Source organism: Aquila chrysaetos, chromosome 17 (genome assembly GCF_900496995.4).
Source record: "Aquila chrysaetos chrysaetos chromosome 17, bAquChr1.4, whole genome shotgun sequence".
NCBI classification, from domain to species: domain Eukaryota; kingdom Metazoa; phylum Chordata; class Aves; order Accipitriformes; family Accipitridae; genus Aquila; species Aquila chrysaetos.
Window position 1 is genome coordinate 13731664 of NC_044020.1, and position 12282 is coordinate 13743945.

Here is a 12282-nt window from a genome sequence, read left to right on the forward strand (position 1 = left end):
TTAGTTATTACAGGCCATTCTCTGGAGTGAGGTATTCTGGCTGCCATAACATCTGTGAGTGTTGTAATGAGGTTGGTTAGAATGTAACTCACTGAAGCAGCAAGAACTAATCACCGTATATTGATAGAAGATTTGCAGAGCCTTAGATGGAGACTGCTGCAATAATCTTCTGGGTGTGCGTATGGGGTGGGGGGTGGAGGGAATTGTGTATGTACACGTGTGGTAGTAAAATTACTCATTAGCTGCAGTAGGTCTCATTATCTTAGGGAAGCACATCAATGATTCACTGCTTAACAGGGTGTCTGGAAATGCCTGCTTATACGCAGAAGGCAGCCGGAGCCAATATCCTGTGCAGCCCATGAGCACCTGTCTTGGATTGAAGGAAATTTAACTGCCTCTATTTTCTCTCCCAGATACTGGAACTCCCTGAGTAACCTTGTGGCTTCACTCCTGAATTCAGTCCGCTCCATTGCCTCCCTGTTGCTGCTTCTCTTCCTCTTCATTATCATCTTCTCACTCCTGGGGATGCAGCTCTTTGGGGGCAAGTTTAACTTCGATGAGATGCAGACCAGGAGGAGTACATTCGACAACTTCCCCCAGTCCCTCCTCACTGTGTTTCAGGTAAGGGCAAGAGTGATCCCAGTGGGGCCAACACACTGTGTTTTCATGGGGTGAGACAGAGAGCAGGTCCTGCACCCTTCCCCTGCAGCCTGACAGTCCCAAGACTGGACATCAGGCTAACGGCGCCAGGAGCAAGGTGCCACACTGTGCTGCCAGCACAGGAGTATTCCCTCCAAAGTGGGGAACCAAAGCTAAAGCCACCAGGTCTTAGCAGGGTAGGACAAGAGAATGGCCATTGCCGTGTCCCAGGGCAGCACCTGCATGCCAAACCCCAATGCTGCAGCTGTCCTTCCCCCTCCCACGGTACTGGGGAACAAATATCTGCTCACGGCACCAGAGAATTAATCAAATGGCCTTTAAGCTGACTGCGGTTCGGGAAGTGATCAACCAAGAGCATCAGGATCATGATTTCATGTGCAAGGTGAAGGGAAGTGGCAGGGAGGGCTGTGCTGAGGGCTGTCTTCAGCGCTATAGGTTGTGCAGCTTGTCTGAAACAACAGACATGTGGGAGGGAAATGCCTGGGAGAGGTGGGGAGACTTGAACAGAGTTGTCTGGGAGAGCCATTTGGCTTCAGCCATCATCTTCAAGGGGACATCTGGGGTTTTTTTACACTTTGAGCACAGGCCCTCTTTGCATTCTCCTTGATCTGTTTTTTTGGGGTTGGTTTTTTTTTTTTTTCATTTTCTAGATGGACACAGCCAGAGCCTCCAGCCATCCTGGGGGAGGGGGTGTTCTCTAGGATAGTAGATATCTTTGTGTTAATGGGGTTTTCAAATTCTCTGTGTGGTCTAACACTGTATCCCTTATTGGTGGGAATGTGTCATTTAGATCCTGACTGGGGAGGACTGGAATTCGGTGATGTATGATGGGATCATGGCTTATGGCGGCCCCTCTTTTCCAGGAATGTTGGTCTGTATTTACTTCATCATCCTCTTCATCTGTGGAAACTGTATCCTTTGATGCTACTATTTTCTCCAAGTGGGGCTGAATTTAAAGCCACCCTTTACTACTTTGCTATGTCAGAAAGTAATGACTTTTGTACCTTACAATTTTACCCTTTCCCTAGGTCTGAATTTTGGCTTTGCACTTCCAAAAGTTAAACAAGTTTATTTAATTTTAGCTAGTGCTAAGGTATATAAATGGTTGTAAGAGCCAGCTACTTGCCAGTTCCACATGCTAGCTTTTATTTAGTATCTTTACATGTTTAGTGGTTTTATTTTACATTCCCCTTAATTCTCTCATAGGTTTTTCTTTCCTGCCTTCTCCAGAAATCAATCTCTGTGTGTACCTACTGTACTTACTGCATATTTTTGCTTTAATTGCCTTTTCAGTAACATATTCCATGTGCTTTCATCCAAGCCTTATGTGGAATAAAAATATGTACAATATGCTATATACAAATGCTGTAATAGGAGTAACATGTGTTTGACATAATTGATTTAGGTGAGATTATATACTAATTCATGTATAAACTAACAGGAACCATGTTCCATTTCAGTTACTGCAATTTATGTATTCTTCAAACAGAAAATCGTGTGCTCTCTTATCTTCCAGCCTTTGCTGGTGTTAAGTAACTTCAGTTCTCTCTGGCTTCAAGGTGAAGTGAGGGCACTGTACATATCCCAGGAGGGTACAAAGCACATTGCATGATTAGGCTGTGAGTGTCTTTTCACAGGAATTTGCATATAACACAGAGCTATGGTTCTGTTCCATATCTCAGTTTGCTCCAAATTTGTTCATGTTTAGTTTCTGCTTCCCTAATAGATGGCCCTCCTGTGTCAGAGGTGACATTTCTTTTTATACTGATTCTTCTATAAAGCCACCTTATAGTCTCAGCGCAGCTCTTCCAGCCTTTCCTCATAATTCAGATCTCTCAAACCCTGTTATTTGACATTTCAGTTGACCTGCGTGCCCTCTCTTCAAAGTGAGATGGTGCAATTCCACTTATCTGAAGGTCGAGGCAGGCAGTCTGCCTAACAGCTTAAAAAAGCTACAATTTGGATCTCCTTGTGAACTGCAGAGGAAAATGTGAGCCAGCACTACATGCTGGCTGACTTTGGAGCCATTAGGCCCTGGAGCCCGTGGAGGGGGGTGGCTGTATTTCTAGATTAAGCCTTGCACTGAGGTTTACTTAAAAGTTATTATGGTAGAATAAGACCCACTCTCAAGAAATTTATGAAGGAAGCTGATGTTCAGATTTGTAACATGAGGTCTGAACACTGACTGGCAAGACAAGAAAACAGTTGTGATTCCTTGCCCTTCAGCTACATGGGCACAACTGGCCATGCATGGACCCTCTGCTAGGAGATGGCAGAGTTGTCAGCTCAACTTTCAGTGCCCAGACTAAATGAATTTCTTTTTGGTTGCCTCAGAAATGCTAATGAGAGTGCTATGTTTGCTGTCCATAAAATCCACTCATGTCTGTGGGAATACCTATAATGAGGTTGTTCAACTCAAGTAAGTAGGCCAAAACTGGAAAGCCCAGGTGCCTTATGGTATGAGGCTCCTGAAAATAAGAGTGCTTTAATAAAAGTGACCTAAGCTGTCAAAGATGCAAAGTGTTCAGCACTCCCCTTATCTTCAGTGGGATTTGTTGCACAAAGCGAGATGCTTTGGGGAAATTGGAAACTAAAATATAAGTTTGGACCTAGATGTTTTATATCAGTCATTCTGCTGTGAAATTTTGGAAACCTCACACAGTGTGTTACCCATTTGGATGGAAGGTGTAGGTTTGTGGATGCTGGATACACACATCCTGAACGTTTGTGTCAAATGGAAGTTTAGGAAATCCAAGAAATCTGATGACAAGTTGATAAAAATTTTCAATTAAGAAACCTTTAGTATAATGTTGTTCTGCAGTTTTCAAAGCCCATTTTCTTTAAGTAGCACACAAACAGATATCCTGCTGAATGTATTTTTGGCCATTGCTGTGGACAACCTTGCTGATGCTGAGAGTTTAACATCTGCACAGAAAGAGGAGGAAGAGGAAAAAGAAAGGAAAAAGCTAGCTAGGTAAATCCATTTGCATACACCTATCTACACTCACATGCATGCATTCCTGTGAGTATATTTACACACTTTATGTACATATATATGTGCAAGTAAGTATGTGTGTATATGTAATATATATGCATAACTTCTCTGTAGGTGTGTATAGATTATATATATGTGATTAATATAATTATATATATTGTTATGTATATGTAATTTTTTACGTAAAAGAATTCAAACTAAAGGACAGGAAGGTGTCATGAGCTGGGAGTCCCCACAGTTGCAACGATGTGAGCAGAGGAAAGGAAGTCTGAGTGACTGATGAACTTTCAGGGCATCAGCAGAGAATGAGTGTGATATGGTGTCAATGTTACAATCCTGTTTGAATCTCCCTATTACGTTCCCACTGCTTTGGACCACAAGGCATGTTTTCAGACTGTTGTTGCCATGACAAGATTCAGCAGCTTCTTTCTCTTTTGAGGCCACATGCTGTTCTTCTCTTTTTTCTGCAAACTTAGGAGGCACGAGCTGGATGTAGAGCTTCTCTGTCATTACCAGCTGCCAACAGCGGGGAAGCCTCTCCTTAACTGGTTATTTCTATTCACTGTCTTCCAGACTGCTTGGAGGGAATCTCTTGTGCAGATCTTTCTGCTTTGTCCTGCATGAGAGTCAGCAGGTTTCCCTGGCTCTGCGAGCGCAGCGAGGGGCTAAACTTTGCAGGCAACCTAGCGGAAGTCCACAAGATATGGGTTGAAAATGGTTCATGCCTTTGTCATTGGGTGAACAGAGAGATCTCTACTGACAGATCTACAATACTCATGTGCACAAACGCACAGGCATGTACTTCCCCCACATGCGCATGCACACACACAAACACATGCCATTGAGAAAGCTATAAAATAAAAGGATGGTATACAGAATTAGAGCAGAGTCTCTGCCTTTGCCTGCAGATAAGGACAAGGTAGAGCCACTGGTATGTAAGCTGGACTCAGAATGGAGGTGCCGGCCAGCTGATCGTTCTCATGGTGTGCGCTGTACTACATGAAGTTCCTGAAAGGGAAACAGCTTTCCACCTTTGTAACTCTTTGCTTTTTAACTTGTAAAATTGTTAGGACTGCTAGTCCCGAAAAGAAACAGGAGATAGAAAAAACAGCCGTGGAGGAGGAGACAAAGGAGGAGAAAATTGAACTGAAATCGATCACTGCTGATGGAGAATCCCCGCCTGCTACCAAGGTAAGGTCTGCTGCCAGCCAGCACTCTCTGTGCAGTGATGGCATGAACAGCTTGGGTTTCTGAGGGAATGAAAACCCTCTGGCTTGTCTGATAAAGGCTTTGCTTCTTCTCCTTCCATTTCTGTCAGATCAACGTGGATGATTATCAGCCCAATGAAAATGAAGAAAAGAGCCCATATCCCACAACAGAAGCACCAGGTATATACCTTCTTCCTCTTACCCCTGATTTGACAAAGAGAAGCTCCAGTTTCTAATGCACATAAAGCCAAATTGTGTTAGCGTGTATGCTGAACATGTAATGCTTTCATGACAGGACAGGATGCTGTACTTGCCTGTGTTTGCACAGGTGTGGACTTGGTCCTTTGCAGTCCCCATACTGATTAGTTATATTTGATTTGTTTCTCTGTAAAGCTCTGTATTTGACTTTGTGTTTTGAAATACAGAGCTTTACAGAGAACCAAATCAAATCATATACAAATCTCTGTATATGAAAATGTATGTATGACTTTGTTTTCAGTTTATTTTTTCAGTGCTTAGTGATCAAGGGATACTCATGAAAGGCATAGTGCTGAATGCCTTTTTGCACTTTTGTCTAATCAAAATGGACAGCGTGACATAGCATAATTCTAAAGGCATAAGATCTCAGCCTAGAATCGGAAAAAAACAAGCTAGAGCATTAGTTAGGCTAGTTTTCAAGTCAGTTGGACCTAATTAACTTCATCCTCAGATAATTAAAACATTGGTTGAAGAAATCTCAGAACTTCAAGTTTTTCTTCAAGAGATCCTGAATGGGAGGTGGGGTTGGAGCAGAAGAATTATAAGCTAGTCAGTTCAACTTCCATTCTTGGAAAAGTGCTGGAACAAATGACTAAACAAACTATATGACTGCAAGATAAGGAGATGACTAGCAGCCAACATAGATTTGCCAGGAACAAATCACGTCAAACCACCCTTATTTTCTTCTAAAAGGGGCTGACAAGACTTGTAGACAGGAGAGAAGAAGTAGATGTCATATTCTTTAGCTTTGCTAGGGCTTCTGACTGTCTCTTATAATATTCTCATAAGCCAGCTAGAAAAACACAGTCTAAATGATTGAGAGAGAAATTGGTCAGACCCTTTATGTGGAGAGTAGTGATGGCCCAAGTGAGGTTCTACAACCCAAGAGTCTGTCCTGAGTTCAGTTCAGTTCATTGTTAATGACCTGAATGATGGAAGAGGAAATATGCTTATTACATTTGCAGATGACACAAAGCTAGGAAGGACGGGAAGCATGCTGGAGGGCAGCGTTAGAATTCAAAGAGCTCTTGAGAAACTGGATAAATGGTCTAAATAAAATTGAAAGTGCCAGGCTCTACACATAGACAGGAATAAACAACTCACAAATAAAGGATCTTAGGTGACAGCTAGTTAGGTAACAGTCCTTGAGAAAAGAATCTGAACCTTGTAATCACAAGCTCGACAGGTGCCAACAACATTTTGCTGTCTTTCAAAGGGCAAGCAAGTAGTGAGATTTATAAACAGTGAAAACATGACCCTTTAGTCCAGTTACGGGTTTCTTCTAACTGGCCAGTGAAAGCTAATCAGAGCAAAGCAATTATTTTATTCTGTTCACCATTGATAAGGTCTCAGCTGGGATATCACATCTCATTTTGGGTGCTCTGCTTAGAGGTGGGGCTGAACTGGAAGGAGTGTAGAAGAGCATGGTGAAAACAATGCTAGTAGGAAGCAAGAACTAAGATTGAAAGAATTTTGGTCGTTTGAGCTAGGAAAGGTGGGAGAAACATCTTCAAATGCATAAAAGCCTGTTACAGGTAGGAGGGGTACTATCTCCATTATGAAGAAGTAACAGATTTAAGATTCACACCAGGGGAGAATTTTCTAATGGTGAGGCTAGAAAAGATCGTGAAGATGGTTGTGGAAGCCCAGCATCACTGAATGTTGTTAGGAACAGGTCAGAAAAATATCTGCCAGAAAATACTTAGAAATAATAATTAGTTGATCCTGGCTTAGCAGAGGCATGAACTAGAGGGCCTTTTGCGATCCTTTCCTGCTCTGCTCTTCTGCGTTTCTGTGATTATGTAACAGGCTGTAATAGGTAATAAACCACATTCTCTTCTATTCCATGATTCCTAATAAATGTGTGATAATAGGTTGATGTGATAGGGTAAAAAAAGGCACAATAGTTCATTTTAAATAGATGGAAAATGTGTTTCAGACAAGCAAAAAGGAAAACTGTCCATGGCATTTGATGTTCAGTACAAAAAATCCCCACATTTGCTATACTTGTATTCATCAATATTTATAGCCCATTTATCAGGAATAGAGTGTGGTTCCAACACCATGCAATACTGTTTTAACATTGCCTGGAGCAGATCACTCTGACTTTAATCTTCCCAGCACATCTATAGGCACAGGCACTTACTGGACACACATCCCCAGTTGCTAAGGGGTTTGTGGGAGTCTTTAAACAGAAGAACAAATTAAAACAGCTTGATACAGTTCTGTTTCTGTTTCTCAGCTGGCTTGGATTTGCAGACCATTACATTTTTTTCAAGTGAAGGTACAGTCACCTGTATATCAAATTTAAGCCTACTGATAATAGAAATGTTGTTTTAGTTACCTTCTGTGGATAGCTTAGAAATAGTCCGGCATGTGAACTATTTGACAAAAACTACATCTACAATTTGTGTCATGGATGTTTTATCTGCATCTGTGCATGGGTTTAGAGTGCAGAAAATTAAGTACAAACACTTTTAACTCCTGCCTTGGGGTGCCAATCCCTGGCTTGGCGTACTTTTGAACAGAAGCTAAAATTTGAACGGATGGTCAGGTTTTCTCCTGTCTCCTATTAGAAATGCAAAGGGACAGCATCTTGGTTATTTGGTATTGTATGATGCCATTTCTAAACAGGCCTATTCCCTGAATTGTTTATAAGTTCTTGTGAAGAGTGAAGCTGATCTCTAACAGCTCACAAAATTACCTGACCACTTCTTTTAGAGTTCATGGAAGTCGACCATAAGGCTCAGAGGCAGTAAAGTTTTGTAAATCCCTTGTTAGATCAGATTTACCGTGGTCATCTACTCCATTCTGCTGTATAAATCTTAGAAACACCAAGGCCCTCTGAGCTGATACGGCATGTCACATCTGCCTTGTGTAGTCAGTTTAGGGGAACAAGGCCCAAAGGGTTTCCACAGCATTAACAAGCAAGAATTTCCCAATCCCCACATGTAGCCCTGCCCAATTCCCTTGTGGCCATCTGACCAGTCCAGAATCCTTCTGCTGATTGCTGATCGGTGCAGCTGTGGTACAGGAGATGCCATGCAGCCATATAGGGCCCATCTGAGAACACATCTTTTCTTGCCCACTTGCATGTGGATCCATTTCAGCTGCGCTTTGAGTGAAGCATGCTATTGCTTCTTAGATGCAGTCAACTGGTTCTACCTATTTTCTGTTTATGATTTAAGCTGTTAATGCCTGTGACCTTTCCATGGCAGTGTATGATTCCATCCTCTGAAAATATCCTTCACCCTAACCCAGTGCTCAGAAACAACTTGAAATGGTCACTTCATTTGTTTTCCCTTTATTCTTTCAACATACCACGCTCAATGTCCTATTTGTTTCCACTGCCTCAACCAGTTTTCTCAAGAACATCTTCTGACTCTATTTGCTACACAGTGTTGCTCTTAGCCCCAGGAATACTCTGTGTACTTGCAGCTCATCAGATCACCTATCCTCTTTGTTGGAAGGAGAGACTAGTTCTTCCAGAGATTTGTGTACACTAGAAGGATTATTATGATGATATGTTTGTTATAGGAAGACAGGGAGCTAGTCTTGCAGTCTAGTACAGAAACAGACAAAGAATTCAGAAAGTCAGATGGAGGTAAAAGCTTGGGATGATTCATGGGAGCTTGAAGCAAAGCAATGTCCTTACACAAGAGTTCTGGTGTTTGTACAGTAAAAAAAAAAAATCCTCTTAATTGAATTTCTCACTGATGCTGCACTGTAGCCTGTGTGTGCTTTTGGCTTCACAACCAAAGGACATCACTATTCTAATGAAGCATAATTTAAGATGCCAGTCCCAGATTTGAATTTCCTTGAACTTCAGGAGAGTTCAAACCTAGATCTGAACTTGGCAGCTCTGAGTCATATTTCTTTATGATTTCATGGCAAGCTTGACTAGAAGGGTCACTTTTTAAACATTAAAATACCTTAGGTATAGAAAACAGTCAAAGAACAAGTGCTGGATTGCAGCTGGTGTGCTGCCCAGCCCATCTGTGAATACCATGTTGACCTTTGCTTCTACGAATGCTGGCAACTGTGCAACATACTGTTTCTATATGCAGATAGATAGCTTAGGTAGTGACCTGAGCTGAGGCTGTAATCGTGTTATTCTTTGTGTATTTGGGCCTCAGGGTTTCCTTTCTTCTGTGCCCTAGACCCTACTTTAAATGAAAAATATTTAGAAAATTATTCTTTATCTATGGCTGAGGAACTGAACGTGTTTTCTAGTCTGAAGGTATGTGGTTGCCAGAATCATTAATATATTTCTTGCTGTACGGCAGACGCAAGAAAAAGAGGAGAGGAACAGTGTTCTTCATGGTATTCACGGGGCTGATCCTTCTGCTAAGAGTCCATTTTCCTGAGGCATTGTTCCATACCCATTTCAAAGTGTTTTTTTAAGCATTCCTCTGACTAAAAGAAAAAGTGAAGGCACAGAACAGGTACTCAGAATACTAGTCTTTTTAAGTAAGAGCTCTCAAATATCATATGTGATCATGGGCATCGGTATTCTGGACTGTTAAAGAAGAAAAAGAGTTTGCTTACTTCACTCACAGTCAGCCCACTCTGAAATCTGTAGATAAAAGATGCCAGTGCCAAGTATTTTAATATTAAATAAATATGAGCGTTAACACTAATTTTACTAGTACCATGCACAAAAGTACTTCTGAAAGAATGTTTCTTTAACTAATAAAGACTGTAGAAAGAGTATTATAAAGTATATTACAATATAAAATTGAGCTGTTAAAAAATAGACTGGCTTAAAAAGTACAAACTCTATGTACCAGCTCAAACATTTATGCAAAAATCTATCAAGTGAATTTGAGCTGAACTCTTGCTACTAGAAGTGTAAAGAAAGAATCCTATTTGCATGCAATAATGGCATGCCTTGAAAAGGCCACTTTTCTCCTGTCTCTGACATCAAGATTAGGATCTCTGCTGATTCATCTGTTCTTTCTGATGTGTCCATTACTAGATCAAGTACAGTACCTGACCCTAAAGGAACAGGCTCTTCCTGGAATTTATCTCACTTTATGGACTCAATATAAATGTTTTAACTAGAGTTTCCTCCTTTGCATTGGCTGGAAGATAAATCAGTTGCATCTAACATGTCAGGCTCCCTTCTTAAAATATTTTTTCCTGTCTATCTGGTTAAGTTAGAAGATTAGGATCTTTAAAAGAGAAAAATACTATCATGTCATTTACAAAACAGCATCTGACTTCAGCAGGTAGAAGAAATCCTCAAAGGTAGAGGGTTCTCTTTCACATACCACTTAGTCCCCATCTCTGCATTTTTTTCCTTGAGGGTGCTCACTGATCTGCACAGTGCCTGGAGATCTGCTCCATAGGCGTCAGGTTCAAGAGTTGCAGCCTTGCTCCTGCCCTTTCAATCTTCCCCCCCACTGAATTATGAAAGGACACAATTTTAAGAATTTCTGATTGGTGTAAGTCAAAGTGCCCATGCTCCATGTTTGGTCTGTGCCATATGCGCACTCATCCAGACACAATCCCAGATGTGGCAGTGGCTTCATGGAGAGCCTTACAAAGAGGAGAAAAACAGATCTTGATAAATTGGAGGAATGGTCTGAAGAAAATAAGATGCAGTTCAATAAGGATGAGGTCAAAGTGCCACTCTTGGGAATAGTCAGCAGCACAAGTGCAGAGGGGGGAGTGACAGGCTAGGCAACCATTCTGTTATAAATAATTTGTGCTTTGTGCAAATCAGAAACTGGTGGCAAATTAATGCCAGAGTGTAATGAAAAGAAGTGCCCATGAAGGACGTTTAAACAGGAAGATAGTATTATAAGATATAAGAAGTAATCCAGCTCTCCTCAGCACCAGTAAAACCTCAACTGCAAGTTAATCCTTCAGATAATCTGGAGGAAAGTAGCAAGAATGATCAGAGACCTAGGGAACAGAGCACCTCAGGAAAGACTGTTGCTGTTTTGCTTTAGGAACCAGAAATCCTCGCAGAGGCATAATAATGGTCCTTAAGTATATAAAAGCCTTCTGCAAGAGGAAGGGAATTCTCTGTTTACTGTGTCCATGGAAAATAGATAATGGATTTAGACCATAGCAAGATAGGTTCAAGTCAGCCATTAGAAGAAATATTTTTTGCAGAAGGGACAGTGAAGCATCTGAGGAGACTGTTGTTGAGGATATTGTGGGCTTACCAGCATTGATGGTTTTACACAAAGACTAGATCAATGTCTGCCAGGGAGAGCGCCGGGCAGCGGATGCTGCCTTGGAGAAAGCAAGTGGACAAGGAACTTCAAGCTTTCATCATTCTATTTCAATGATTCTTAGTTTTTATCTCTAGTTATGACAGAGACAAATGCCCCAGCACTCCAGAATGGGTTGTATTTTGCATTAAAAGACAAAAATGCTTCTTGCAGCAGAGGAAGATGAGGAAGAACCTGAGATGCCTGTCGGCCCTCGGCCTCGCCCAATGTCTGAGCTGCACCTCAAGGAAAAGGCTGTGCCCATGCCTGATGCCAGTGCTTTTTTCATCTTCAGTCCTAACAACAGGTATTTAAGAGACTGCTTAGCTGGAACAAGGAGGCGGAGAGCAGGTACCCCTTTCACGCTGGGTCCCAAAGGTTACGTGGTGCAGAGCTCCCTTCCAGTAGTTCATATCAGAGACCTCCTTTGACCAGTCTGTCTTTTAAAGGCCCTGGCATGAAATCCTCATGAAAGCACAACTGTAGGGAGCCCCCTGACAATATTCAATGGGAGTTCATGGCACCTGCAAGGTTGATTGAAGACACAAATCATGAAAGCTTTGGAAATAAGGGACTTGGAGGCAAGTCAGTAATAGGAATTCCCCAACGTATTCAGGTCCAAATTGCAAGCAAGCCATCGTGCAATCGGTTGAGTGTGAGGTAGGAGCTTTCTATCCTAATGGCTGCTCAAAATCCACTCCCAGTAGGGAGTTCATGTGTCTCTGCTCATTCCTACACATCAAGAACAAGCATAGAAGAAAAGGGGGGAGGAGGATGAGAGTCCATAGCTCTGAGGGGGACGCTGAGAAGAATAATTCTTCTCTCTCACTCTTCCCTTGGGCTCCTGCAACGTGGCTTCACTTTGTCCCACTTGTCTTTGCAACACGGATGTGTGAGACCAGTACTGTGAGTGGAGGACTGAGCTATGACAGAGGGG

At 41.9% G+C, this 12282-nt stretch overlaps 1 protein-coding gene across 30 annotated transcripts in view; it reads left to right on the forward strand.

The window, feature by feature from the left end:
• Window positions 1-12282, forward strand: part of CACNA1C (calcium voltage-gated channel subunit alpha1 C) — a 448320-nt gene that overhangs the window by 340851 nt on the left and 95187 nt on the right. For all 30 annotated transcript variants that reach the window (XM_030040267.2, XM_030040270.2, XM_030040271.2 and 27 more), the window contains 6 exons: window positions 414-621; window positions 1451-1571; window positions 3520-3634; window positions 4726-4846; window positions 4974-5043; window positions 11520-11652. In XM_030040267.2, coding sequence (XP_029896127.1) covers window positions 414-621; window positions 1451-1571; window positions 3520-3634; window positions 4726-4846; window positions 4974-5043; window positions 11520-11652 — 768 coding nt within the window. The remainder of the gene's footprint in view (window positions 1-413; window positions 622-1450; window positions 1572-3519; window positions 3635-4725; window positions 4847-4973; window positions 5044-11519; window positions 11653-12282) is intronic.